The 14,380-nt window shown below is 39.9% G+C and overlaps 1 protein-coding gene across 1 annotated transcript in view; it reads left to right on the top strand.

Annotated features, from left to right (window-relative positions):
* The window catches only part of cntn5 (contactin 5), a 493,785-nt gene that overhangs the window by 118,371 nt on the left and 361,034 nt on the right, over nt 1-14,380 (top strand). The window contains exon 2 of the mRNA XM_071358202.1: nt 11,722-11,843. Coding sequence (XP_071214303.1) covers nt 11,789-11,843 — 55 coding nt within the window. The 5' untranslated portion in view covers nt 11,722-11,788. The remainder of the gene's footprint in view (nt 1-11,721; nt 11,844-14,380) is intronic.

Below are 14,380 nucleotides of genomic sequence, written 5' to 3'. Positions count from 1 at the left end.
GGTGTAGTGAAATGCTTGTGTTTCTAGCTCCAACAGTGCAGTAATATCTAACAATACACAACAATAAACACATCTAAAAGTAAAATAATGGAATTAAGGAATATATAAATATTAGAATGCGCGGAGTGGCATAGACTAAAATACAGTAGAATAGAATACAGTATTTTCATATGAGATGAGTAAAGCAAAAATATGTAAACATTATTAGAGTGACTAGTGTTCCATTATTAAAGTGGCCAGTGATTCCATGTCTATGTATGTGGGGCAGCAGCCTCTAAGGTGCAGGGTTACGTAACCGGGTGGAAGCCACCTAGTGATGGCTGTTTAACAGTCTGATGGCCTTGACGTGGAAGTTGTTTTTCAGTCTCTCAGTCCCAGCTTTGATGCACCTGTACTGACCTCGCCTTCTGGATGATAGCGGGGTGAACAGACAGTGGCTCAGGTGGTTGTTGTCCTTGATGATCTTTTTGGCCTTCCTGTGAAATCGAGTGCTGTAGGTGTCCTGGAGGGCAGGTAGTTTGCCCCCGGTGATGCATTGGGCAGATATGTTTGTTACTAAGTAGCATTAATGTGTTTGTTACTAAGTAGCTTTAATGTGTTTGTTACTAAGTAGCTTTAATGTGTTTGTTTCTAAGTAGCTTTAATGTGTTTGTTACTAAGTAGTGTTAATGTGTTTGTTACTAAGTAGCTTTAATGTGTTTGTTACTAAGTAGCTTTAATGTGTTTGTTACTAAGTAGCTTTAATGTGATTGTTACTAAGTAGCTTTAATGTGTGTGTTACTAAGTAGCTTTAATGTGTTTGTTACTAAGTAGATTTATTGTGTGTGTTACTAAGTAGCTACTAAGTTAATGTGTTTGTTACTAAGTAGATTTAATGTGTGTGTTACTAAGTAGCTACTAAGTTAATGTGTTTGTTACTAAGTAGCTTTAATGTGTTTGTTACTAAGTAGCTTTAATGTGTTTGTTACTAAGTAGCTTTAATGCGTTTGTTACTAAGTAGCTTTAATGTGTTTGTTACTAAGTAGCTTTAATGTGTTTGTTTCTAAGTAGCTTTAATGTGTTTGTTACTAAGTAGCTTTAATGTGTTTGTTACTACGTAGCTTCAATGTGTTTGTTACTAAGTAGCTTTAATGTGTTTGTTACTAAGTAGCTTTAATGTGTTTGTTACGAAGTATATGTAATGTGTTTGTTACTAAGTAGCTTTAATGTGTTTGTTACTAAGATGCTTTAATGTGTTTGTTACTAAGTAGCTTTAATGTGTTTGTTACTAAAATGCTTTAATGTGTTTGTTACTAAGTAGCTTTAATGTGTTTGTTACTAAGTAGCTTTAATGTGTTTGTTACTAAGTAGCTACTAAGGTAATTTTTAAAAACAATATTTATTTAACTAGGCAAGTCAGTTCAAATTAAATTCTTATTTACAATGACACCCTAGGAACAGTGGGTTAACTGCCTTGTTTGGGGGCAGAACGACATATATTTACCTTGTCAGCCCGGGGATTCAATCAAGCAACCTATCGGTTACTGGCCTAACGCTCTAACTACTAGGCTACCTGCCTCCTCTAACCAGTAGGCTACCTGCCATCCTGATGTGTCTGTTTGTAATGTCTGTGTTTCTAAGAAGAAACTAAGTTGCTGGCAAGGTGTTTAAATAATCCTTGTCTGTTTAGGTTTGTTTGAAAAATCGATGAGGGAGATGAGGGAGAGATGATAGGCCATGTTTCCATGACTAATTAGCCTGCACATTAGTTAATCTGCCTACACATCAATGAATCTGCATGCACATCAGTTAATCTGCCTGCACATCAGTTAATCTGCCTGCACATCAGTTAATATACCTGCACATCAGATAATCTGCCTGCACATCAGTTAATCTGCCTGCACATCAGATAATCTGCTTGAACATCAATTAATCTGCCTGCACTTTAGTTAATCTGCTTGAACATCAGTTAATCTGCCTGCACATCAGTTAATCTGCCTGCACATCAATTAATCTGCTTGAACGTCAGATAATCTGCCTGCACATCAATTAATCTGCCTGCACATCAGTTAATCTGCCTGCACATCAATTAATCTGCCTGCACATCAGTTAATCTGCCTGCACATCAGTTAATCTGCCTGCACATCAGTTAATCTGCCTGCACATCAATTAATCTGCCTGCACATCAGTTAATCTGCCTGCACATCAATTAATCTGCCTGAACATCAGTTAATCTGCCTGCACCTCAGTTAATCTGCCTGCACATCAGTTAATCTGCCTGCACATCAATTAATATGCCTGCACATCAGTTAATCTGCCTGCACATCAATTAATCTGCCTGCACATCAGTTAATCTGCCTGCACATCAATTAATCTGCCTGCACATCAGTTAATCTGCCTGCACATCAGTTAATCTGCCTGTACATCAGTTAATCTGCCTGCACATCAGTTAATCTGCCTGCACTTTAGTTAATCTGCTTGAACATCAGTTAATCTGCCTGCACATCAATTAATCTGCCTGCACATTAGTTAATCTGCTTGCAGCTCATGTCCCACATGATTGTTCCCTTTATACTGCACAACATGTCTACTAGGGCCCTAGGGAGATATTTAGGACACCCTTTATACTGCACAACATGTCTACCAGGGCCCTAGGGAGACATTTAGGACACCCTTTATACTGCACAACATGTCTACCAGAGCCCTAGGGAGACATTTAGGACACCCTTTATACTGCACAACATGTCTACCAGGGCCCTAGGGAGACATTTAGGACACCCTTTATACTGCACAACATGTTTACCACGGCCCTAGGGAGACATTTAGGACACCCTTTATACGGCACAACATGTCTACCAGGGCCCTAGGGAGACATTTAGGACACCCTTTATACTGCACAACATGTCTACCAGGGCCCTAGGGAGACATTTAGGACACCCTTTATACTGCACAACATGTCTACCAGGGCCCTAGGGAGACATTTAGGACACCCTTTATACTGCACAACATGTCTACCAGGGCCCTAGGGAGACATTTAGGACGCATTCTTGATCTTTTCCAGTGAAGCTAGTTCCCTGTAGACTTGAGAACTTTTCGACTAGTGAACCTGTAGACTAGAGAACCTGTAGACTAGTGAACCTGTAGACTAGTGAACCTGTAGACTCGTTAACCTGTAGACTAGTGAACCTGTAGACTAGAGAACCTGTAGACTAGTGAACCTGTAGACTAGTGAACCTGTAGACTAGTGAGCCTGTAGACTAGTGAACCTGTAGACTAGTGAACATGTAGACTCGTGAACATGTAGACTAGGGAACCTGTAGACTAGTGAGCCTGGAGACTAGTGAACCTGTAGACTAGTGAACCTGTAGACTAGAGCACCTGTAGACTAGAGAACCTGTAGACTAGTGAACCTGTAGACTAGAGAACCTGTAGACTAGTGAACCTGTAGACTAGTGAACCTGTAGACTAGTGAACCTGTAGACTAGAGAATCTGTAGACTAGAGAACCTGTAGACTAGTGAACCTGTAGACTAGAGTACCTGTAGACTAGTGAGCCTGTAGACTAGTGAACCTGTAGACTAGTGAACCTGTAGACTAGTGAACCTGTAGACTCGTTAACCTGTAGACTAGTGAACCTGTAGACTAGTGAACCTGTAGACTCGTGAAACTGTAGACTAGAGAACCTGTAGACTAGTGAGCCTCTAGACTAGTGAACCTGTAGACTAGTGAACCTGTAGACTAGAGAACCTGTAGACTAGAGAACCTGTAGACTAGTGAACCTGTAGACTAGTGAACCTGTAGACTAGTGAACCTGTAGGCTAGTGAACCTGTAGACGCGTTAACCTGTAGACTAGTGAACCTGTAGACTAGTGAACCTGTAGACTCGTGAACCTGTAGACTAGAGAACCTGTAGACTAGTGAACCTGTAGACTAGTGAACCTGTAGACTAGTGAACCTGTAGACTAGTGAACCTGTAGACTAGTGAACCTGTAGACTAGTGAACCTGTAGACTAGATAATCTGTAGACTAGTGAGCCTGTAGACTAGTGAACCTGTAGACTAGGGAACCTGTAGACTAGTGAACCTGTAGACTAGTGAACCTGTAGACTAGTGAACCTGTAGACTAGTGAACCTGTAGACTAGATAATCTGTAGACTAGAGAACCTGTAGACTAGTGAACCTGTAGACTAGAGAACCTGTAGACTAGTGAATCTGTAAACTAGTGAACCTGTAGACTAGTGAGCCTGTAGACTAGTGAACCTGTAGACTAATGAACCTGTAGACTAGTGAACCTGTAGACTAGTGAACCTGTAGACTAGTGAACCTGTAGACTAGTGAGCCTGTAGACTAGTGAACCTGTAGACTAATGAACCTGTAGACTAGTGAACCTGTAGACTCGTTAACCTGTAGACTAGTGAACCTGTAGACTAGTGAACCTGTAGACTCGTGAACCTGTAGACTAGTGAGCCTGTAGACTAGTGAACCTGTAGACTAGAGAACCTGTAGACTAGTGAACCTGTAGACTAGAGAACCTGTAGACTAGAGAACCTGTAGACTAGTGAACCTGTAGACTAGTGAACCTGTAGACTAGTGAACCTGTAGACTAGAGAACCTGTAGGCTAGTGAACCTGTAGACGTGTTAACCTGTAGACTAGAGAACCTGTAGACTAGTGAACCTGTAGACTAGAGAACCTGTAGCATGAGAACTTTTCGACTAGTGATCCTGTAGACTAGTGAACCTGTAGACTAGTGAACCTGTAGACTAGTGAACCTGTAGACTAGAGAACCTGTAGACTAGTGAACCTGTAGACGCGTTAACCTGTAGACTAGTGAACCTGTAGACTAGTGAACCTGTAGACTCGTGAACCTGTAGACTAGAGAACCTGCAGACTAGTGAACCTGTAGACTAGTGAACCTGTAGACTAGTGAACCTGTAGACTAGTGAACCTTTAGACTAGAGAATCTGTAGACTAGTGAACCTGTAGACTAGAGAACCTGTAGACTAGTGAACCTGTAGACTAGTGAACCTGTAGACTAGTGAACCTGTAGACTAGTGAACCTGTAGACTAGAGAATCTGTAAACTTGTTAACCTGTAGACTAGTGAACCTGTAGACTAGTGAACCTGTAGACTAGTGAACCTGTAGGCTAGAGAACCTGTAGTCTAGAGCACTGCAAGTCTGTTGTGATCTGTAGTGCAGAAGGGATGAGGATTGGCTCTATCTGTCAGTCAGTCTGTCTGTTGTGAGTGGTGAAGACTGTGGTGCCATGTGGGAGGATGGGGAGAGGAGAGGGAGGGAGATGGGATGAGTAGAGAGGAGAGTGATAATGAAAGAGAGGGGATGGAGAGAGCGATGATGGAGAGAGACAGAGACTCAGAGAGAGGATGAGAGAGAGAGAGAGAGACAGAGACAGAGAGAGGATGAGAGAGAGACAGAGGCTGGTGAGGATATGAAGAGAAGGCTGAGGAGAGGAGGATGAGGAGAGGAGGGTGAAGAGGGGAGACTGAGGAGAGTAGGATGAGGAGAGGATGAGGAGGCAGGGCTGATGAGAGGATGAGGGGAGGCTGATGAGAGAAGGATGAAGAGGAGAGGCTGAGGAGGGGAGGCTGAAGAGGAGAAGAGGGGAGGCTGAAAAGGAGAGGCTGAAGAGGAGAGGCTGAGAAGGGGGGGGGCTGGGGAGAGGGAAGGATGAGGAAAGGAGGATGACGAGGAGAGGCAGAGGAGGGGGGGGGCTGGGGAGAGGGAAGACTGAGGAGGGTAGGAGAGGCTCTGTCTTGACGTGCACAGCTCTCATTGTTCCCAGCCCTCATCGCTCAGAGCAGAGCAGATATGAAAGACAGACTGAAAGCAAACAGACAGACAGACAGCTGTAAACTACTGCAATCTGCCTAAAGCAACATCTCCCTCCATGCTCTGATCTGAATCAATGCTGCCATATCTGTCTGTATTGATCTCTATTGATTCTGTTTACTGCTCTAGGGTTATAATTATTGATTGGATAACATTATTTGCTATTATACTATATATTGATGTCTTATTCATTCTTTATGCTGTGGCCACTGCACCTAACACCTGAGAAGTAGCATCGTGTTATCACTGTGAAATATTGTAATGTTTCTTTATGGCTCAATTATTCCCGTAAGGGATGGGTTGCTAACTTGCGATTTGACACAAAAATAAAATGTAATTAATTCATGTAGGAACAAACTTACTGCAAAAATAAAATGTAATTAATTCATGTAGGAACAAACTTACTGCAAAAATAAAATGTAATTCATGAATGTAGGAACAAACATCCTGCAGAGCAAAAGGAAATACAGCTCCCTACTGTTGGGTTCTCTCTCCCTTCTCTTCCCAAGGTGCCTCCTACAATTATATCATCCTATCCATCATATCCATCATATCCTACATATCCATCATATCCTACATATCCATCATATCCATCATATCCATCATATCCATCATATCCTTCATATCCATCAAATCCATCATATCCTACATATCCATCATATCCTACATATCCTTCATATCCTACAAATCCTACATATCCATCATATCCTACATATCCATCATATCCTACATATCCATCATATCCTACATATCCATCATATCCTACATATCCATCATATCCATCATATCCATCATATCCATCATATCCATCATATCCATCATATCCATCATATCCATCATATCCATCATATCCTTCATATCCATCAAATCCATCATATTCTACATATCCATCATATCCTACATATCCATCATATCCTACAAATCCTACATATCCATCATATCCTACATATCCTTCATATCCATCATATCCTACATACCCATCATATCCATCATATCCTTCATATCCATCAAATCCATCATATCCTACATATCCATCATATCCTTCATATCCTACATATCCATCATATCCTACAAATCCATCATATCCTACATATCCTTCATATCCATCATATCCTACATATCCTTCATATCCATCATATCCATCATATCCATCATATCCATCATATCCATCATATCCATCATATCCTACATATCCATCATATCCATCATATCCATCATATCCATCATATCCATCATATCCATCATATCCATCATATCCATCATATCCTACATATCCATCATATCCATCATATCCATCATATCCTTCATATCCTACATATCCATCATATCCTACATATCCATCATATCCTACATATCCTTCATATCCATCATATCCATCATATCCTTCATATCCTACATATCCATCATATCCATCATATCCATCATATCCATCATATCCATCATATCCATCATATCCATCATATCCATCATATCCTACATATCCATCATATCCATCATATCCATCATATCCTTCATATCCTACATATCCATCATATCCTACATATCCATCATATCCTACATATCCTTCATATCCATCATATCCTACATACCCATCATATCCATCATATCCTACATATCCATCATATCCTTCATATCCTACATATCCATCATATCCATCATATCCATCATATCCATCATATCCTACATATCCATCATATCCTACATATCCATCATATCCTACATATCCATCATATCCTACATATCCATCATATCCATCATATCCATCATATCCTACATATCCATCATATCCATCATATCCATCATATCCATCATATCCTACATATCCATCATATCCTACATATCCATCATATCCTACATATCCATCATATCCATCATATCCATCATATCCATCATATCCATCATATCCTTCATATCCATCATATCCATCATATCCTACAAATCCATCATATCCTACATATCCTACATATCCATCATATCCTACATATCCATCATATCCATCATATCCTACAAATCCATCATATCCTACAAATCCTACATATCCATCATATCCTACATATCCTACATATCCATCATATCCTACAAATCCTACATATCCATCATATCCTACATATCCATCATATCCTACAAATCCTACATATCCATCATATCCTACATATCCTTCATATCCATCATATCCATCATATCCTACATATCCTACATATCCATCATATCCTACAAATCCATCATATCCTACAAATCCTACATATCCATCATATCCTACATATCCTTCATATCCTACAAATCCATCATATCCTACAAATCCTACATATCCATCATATCCTACATATCCATCATATCCTACAAATCCTACATATCCATCATATCCTACATATCCTACATATCCATCATATCCTACAAATCCTACATATCCATCATATCCTACATATCCATCATATCCTACAAATCCTACATATCCATCATATCCTACATATCCTTCATATCCATCATATCCTACATATCCTACATATCCATCATATCCATCATATCCTACATATCCTACATATCCATCATATCCTACATATCCATCATATCCATCATATCCTACAAATCCATCATATCCTACAAATCCTACATATCCATCATATCCTACATATCCTACATATCCATCATATCCTACAAATCCTACATATCCATCATATCCTACATATCCATCATATCCTACAAATCCTACATATCCATCATATCCTACATATCCTTCATATCCATCATATCCATCATATCCTACATATCCATCATATCCTACAAATCCATCATATCCTACAAATCCTACATATCCATCATATCCTACATATCCTTCATATCCTACAAATCCATCATATCCTACAAATCCTACATATCCATCATATCCTACATATCCATCATATCCTACAAATCCTACATATCCATCATATCCTACATATCCTACATATCCATCATATCCTACAAATCCTACATATCCATCATATCCTACATATCCATCATATCCTACAAATCCTACATATCCATCATATCCTACATATCCTTCATATCCATCATATCCTACATATCCTACATATCCATCATATCCATCATATCCTACATATCCTTCATATCCATCATATCCTACATATCCTACATATCCTTCATATCCATCATATCCTACATATCCATCATATCCATCATATCCTACATATCCTTCATATCCATCATATCCTAAATATCCTACATATCCTTCATATCCATCATATCCTACATATCCTACATATCCATCATATCCATCATATCCTTCATATCCATCAAATCCATCATATCCTACATATCCATCATATCCTACATATCCTTCATATCCATCATATCCATCATATCCATCATATCCATCATATCCATCATATCCTACATATCCATCATATCCATCATATCCATCATATCCATCATATCCATCATATCCATCATATCCATCATATCCTACATATCCATCATATCCATCATATCCATCATATCCATCATATCCATCATATCCATCATATCCTTCATATCCTACATATCCATCATATCCTACATATCCATCATATCCTACATATCCTTCATATCCTACATATCCATCATATCCTACATATCCTTCATATCCATCATATCCTACATACCCATCATATCCATCATATCCTACATATCCATCATATCCTTCATATCCTACATATCCTACATATACATCATATCCATCATATCCATCATATCCTACAAATCCATCATATCCTACATATCCTTCATATCCATCATATCCTACAAATCCATCATATCCTTCATATCCTACATATCCATCATATCCTACATATCCTACATATCCATCATATCCTACAAATCCTACATATCCATCATATCCTACATATCCATCATATCCTACATATCCATCATATCCTACAAATCCTACATATCCATCATATCCATCATATCCTACAAATCCATCATATCCTTCATATCCTACATATCCATCATATCCTACATATCCTACATATCCATCATATCCTACAAATCCTACATATCCATCATATCCTACATATCCATCATATCCTACATATCCATCATATCCTACAAATCCTACATATCCATCATATCCTACATATCCATCATATCCATCATATCCTACATATCCATCATATCCTACATATCCTTCATATCCTACATACCCATCATATCCATCATATCCTTCATATCCTACATATCCTACATATCCTTCATATCCATCATATCCTACATACCCATCATATCCATCATATCCTACAAATCCATCATATCCATCATATCCTTCATATCCATCATATCCATCATATCCTACATATCCTTCATATACTACATATCCTACATATCCTACATATCCTACATATCCTACATACCCATCATATCCATCATATCCTTCATATCCTACATACCCATCATATCCTTCATATCCTATATATCCTTCATATCCATCATATCCTACAGCCACACGTCAGCAGCTTTACAACTACTGCCTCTGGGGCTCCGTTTCCCATATCAACCATGTGTGCCTTCTAAAAACCATGCCAACATAACGTTAACTTTAACTTAAATGTCCAATGCAGATGTTTTTTTTATATGAATATAAAATCATTTCTGGGTAACAATTAAGTACCTTACTGTGGTAGATTTCCATGAAAATGGGCAGTAGTAGCTTTTTATCAAAACACTTTCTAAATCAAGAATGTTGCTAGGACTGTCTGGGAGTGGTCTGATTGGGGAGGGGGAAGTGAAAACTAGCTGTTATTGGCAGAGAGCTTTGGAACTCTTTGTTATTACTCTTTTAACACATGACCACCTGGTGATGTCACCATGGGAACCAGAAACTCCGCCCATGCAAACCTGCTGGTTAGAAGGTCCTGTGTAGATTGTATTTTCAATCAGTAACTGTCAGAAAATAACACAGATTAAAGAAATTCACACTTTTACTGTGTTAGTTTCATTTGCTGAAGTACAACATGATATAAAACACAGTACTGGGCCTTTAAACACTATACCCTCAAATTCACAAGTATTCCCTAATGTAAACACACTTTTACATTCAGAATATGAAGGGTGGGGGTTGGTAAATTCCTCCAATGTGAGCTTGTCCGTTGAAACAGCTTAAACTGGCAACAAGCAGTTGAATGTTGTTGTGTGTATTTCTTAGGCACAGCTTTAAACCTCCTAACAACCAGTTGAATGTTGTTGTGTGTATTTCTTAGGCACAGCTTTAAACCTCCTAACAAACAGTTGAATGTTGTTGTGTGTATTTCTTAGGCACAGCTTTAAACCTACTAACAACCAGTTGAATGTTGTTGTGTGTATTTCTTAGGCACAGCTTTAAACCTACTAACAAACAGTTGAATGTTGTTGTGTGTATTTCTTAGGCACAGCTTTAAACCTCCTAACAAACAGTTGAATGTTGTTGTGTGTATTTCTTAGGCACAGCTTTAAACCTACTAACAACCAGTTGAATGTTGTGGTGTGTATTTCTTAGGCACAGCTTTAAACCTACTAACAACCAGTTGAATGTTGTTGTGTGTATTTCTTAGGCACAGCTTTAAACCTACTAACAAACAGTTGAATGTTGTTGTGTGTATTTCTTAGGCACAGCTTTAAACCTACTAACAACCAGTTGAATGTTGTTGTGTGTATTTCTTAGGCACAGCTTTAAACCTACTAACAACCAGTTGAATGTTGTTGTGTGTATTTCTTAGGCACAGCTTTAAACCTACTAACAAACAGTTGAATGTTGTTGTGTGTATTTCTTAGGCACAGCTTTAAACCTACTAACAACCAGTTGAATGTTGTGGTGTGTATTTCTTAGGCACAGCTTTAAACCTACTAACAACCAGTTGAATGTTGTGGTGTGTATTTCTTAGGCACAGCTTTAATGAAGAAACAGACCTTCTGACAACGCTGCTGAAGGGGGGACCCGCCTGAACAAGTATGGGGTCGCCATGGAAACCACTTCTCCTGCTGTCCGTCATCAGTGGCCTTTCAGGTACTGTAGTAGGAGATACCCACAATGCAACGCTCTGAGATAAGCTGAAGGTGTGCCGCTGTTACAGTAGCTGCTCTGTTTGTCTGGGTGCGATGGTACTGATTCCAACAGCCATTCATACCAATAATAACAACATGTTCACGTTATCTACCTGTTTAAAAATATATACAGTTGAAGTCGGAAGTTTACATACACCTTAGCCAAATACATTTAAACTCCGTTTTTCACAATTCCGGACATTTAATCCTAGTAAAAATTCTCTGTCTTAGGTCAGTTAGGATCACCACTTTATTTTAAGAATCTGAAATGTCAGAATAATAGTAGAGAGAATGATTTATTTCAGCTTTTATTTCTTTCATCACATTCCCAGTGGGTCAGAAGTTTACATACACTCAATTAGTATTTGGTAGCATTGCCTTTAAAATGTTTAACTTGGGTCAAACATATCAGGTAGCCTTCCACAAGCTTCCCACAATAATTTGGGTGAATTTGGGCCCATTCCTCCTGACAGAGCTTTTGTAACTGAGTCAGGTGTAGAGGCCTCCTTGCTCGCATACGCTTTTTCAGTTCTGCCCACAAATTTTCTATGGGATTGAGGTCAGGGCTTTGTGATGGCCACTCCAATACCTTGACTTTGTTGTCCTTAAGCCATTTTGCCACAACTTTGGAAGTATGCCTGTGGTCATTGTACATTTGGAAGACCCATTTGCGACCAAGCTTTAACTTCCTGACTGATGTCTTGAGATGTTGCTTCAATATATCCACATAATTTTCCTGCCTCATGATGCCATCTATTTTGTGAAGTGCATCAGTCCCTCCTGCAGCAAAGCACCCCAACACATGATGCTGCCCACCCCGTGCTTCACAGTGGGGATGGTGTTCTTCGGCTTGCAAGCATCTCTCTTTTTCCTCCAAACATAACAATGGTCATTATGGCCAAACAGTTCTATTTCTGTTTCATCAGACCAGGGGACATTTCTCCAAAAAGTATGATCGTTGCCCCAATGTGCAGTTGCAAACCGTATTCTGGCTTTTGTATGGCGGTTTTGGAGCAGTGGCTTCTTCCTTGCTGAGCGGCCTTTCAGGTTATGTCGATATAGGACTCGTTTTACTGTGGATATAGATACTCTGTACCTGTTTCCTCCAGCGTCATCACAAGGTCCTTTGCTGTTGTTCTGGGATTGATTTGCACTTTTCACACCAAAGTACGTTCATTTCTAGGAGACAGAACGCGTCTCCTTCCTGAGCGGTTTGACGGTTGCGTGGTCCCATGGTGTTTAAACTTGCATACTATTGTTTATACAGATGAACGTGGTACCTTCAGGCGTTTGGAAATTGCTCCCAAGGATGAACCAGACTTGTCGAGGTCTACAATTTTTTTCTGAGGTCTTGGCTGATTTCTTTTGATTTTCCCATGATGTCAAGCTAAGAGGCACTGAGTTTGAAGATAACCCTTGAAATACATCCACAGGTACACCTCCAATTGACTCAAATGATGTCAATTAGCCTATCAGCAATTATGTCAATTAGCCTATCAGAAACTTCTAAAGCCATGAAATCATTTTTTGGAATTTTCCAAGCTGTTTAAAGGCACAGTCAACTTAGTGTATGTAAACTTCTAACCCACTGGAATTGTGATACAGTGAATTATAAGTGAAATAATCTGTCTGTAAACAATTGTTGGAAAAATTACTTGTGTCATGCACAAAGTAGATGTCCTAACCGACTTGCCAAAACTATAGTTTGTTAACAAGTTTGGTTGAAAAACGAGTTTTCAATGACTTCAACCTAAGTGTATGTAAACTTCCGACTTCGACTGTATTATTGTCTGCCATTTTGTTTGTGGGAGTTGAGTTTGTCTGAAGTAATCAGCATAGAGTGTAGAGTTGGCTGTCTGTGTCTGTGCCTGCCAGGTCTATAGGTGCATCTGTGTCTGTGCCTGCCAGGTCTACAGGTGCATAACAGGTGCATAGCAGGTGCCTCAGTGTCTGTGCCTGCCAGGTCTATAGGTACATAACAGGTGCCTCTGTGTCTGTGCCTGCCAGGTCTACAGGTGCATCTGTGTCTGTGCCTGCCAGGTCTACAGGTGCATAACAGGTGCCTCTGTGTCTGTGCCTGCCAGGTCTACAGGTACATAACAGGTGTCTCTGTGTCTGTGCCTGCCAGGTCTACAGGTGCATAACAGGTGCCTCTGTGTCTGTGCCTGCCAGGTCTACAGGTGCATAGCAGGTGCCTCTGTGTCTGTGCCTGCCTGGTCTACAGTTGCATAACAGGTGCCTCTGTGTCTGTGCCTGCCACGTCTACAGGTGCATAACAGGTGCCTCTGTGTCTGTGCCTGCCAGGTCTACAGTTGCATAACAGGTGCCTCTGTGTCTGTGCCTACCAGGTCTACAGGTGCATAACAGGTGCATCTGTGTCTGTGCCTGCCAGGTCCACAGGTTTATAACAGGTGCCTCTGTGCCTGTGCCTGCCAGGTCTATAGGTGCATAACAGGTGCCTCTGTGTCTGTGCCTGCCTGGTCTACAGGTGCATAACAG

This window comes from Salvelinus alpinus, chromosome 21, assembly GCF_045679555.1.
Source record: "Salvelinus alpinus chromosome 21, SLU_Salpinus.1, whole genome shotgun sequence".
Lineage (NCBI taxonomy): Eukaryota > Metazoa > Chordata > Actinopteri > Salmoniformes > Salmonidae > Salvelinus > Salvelinus alpinus.
This window is presented reverse-complemented; position numbering and strand designations above follow the sequence as displayed.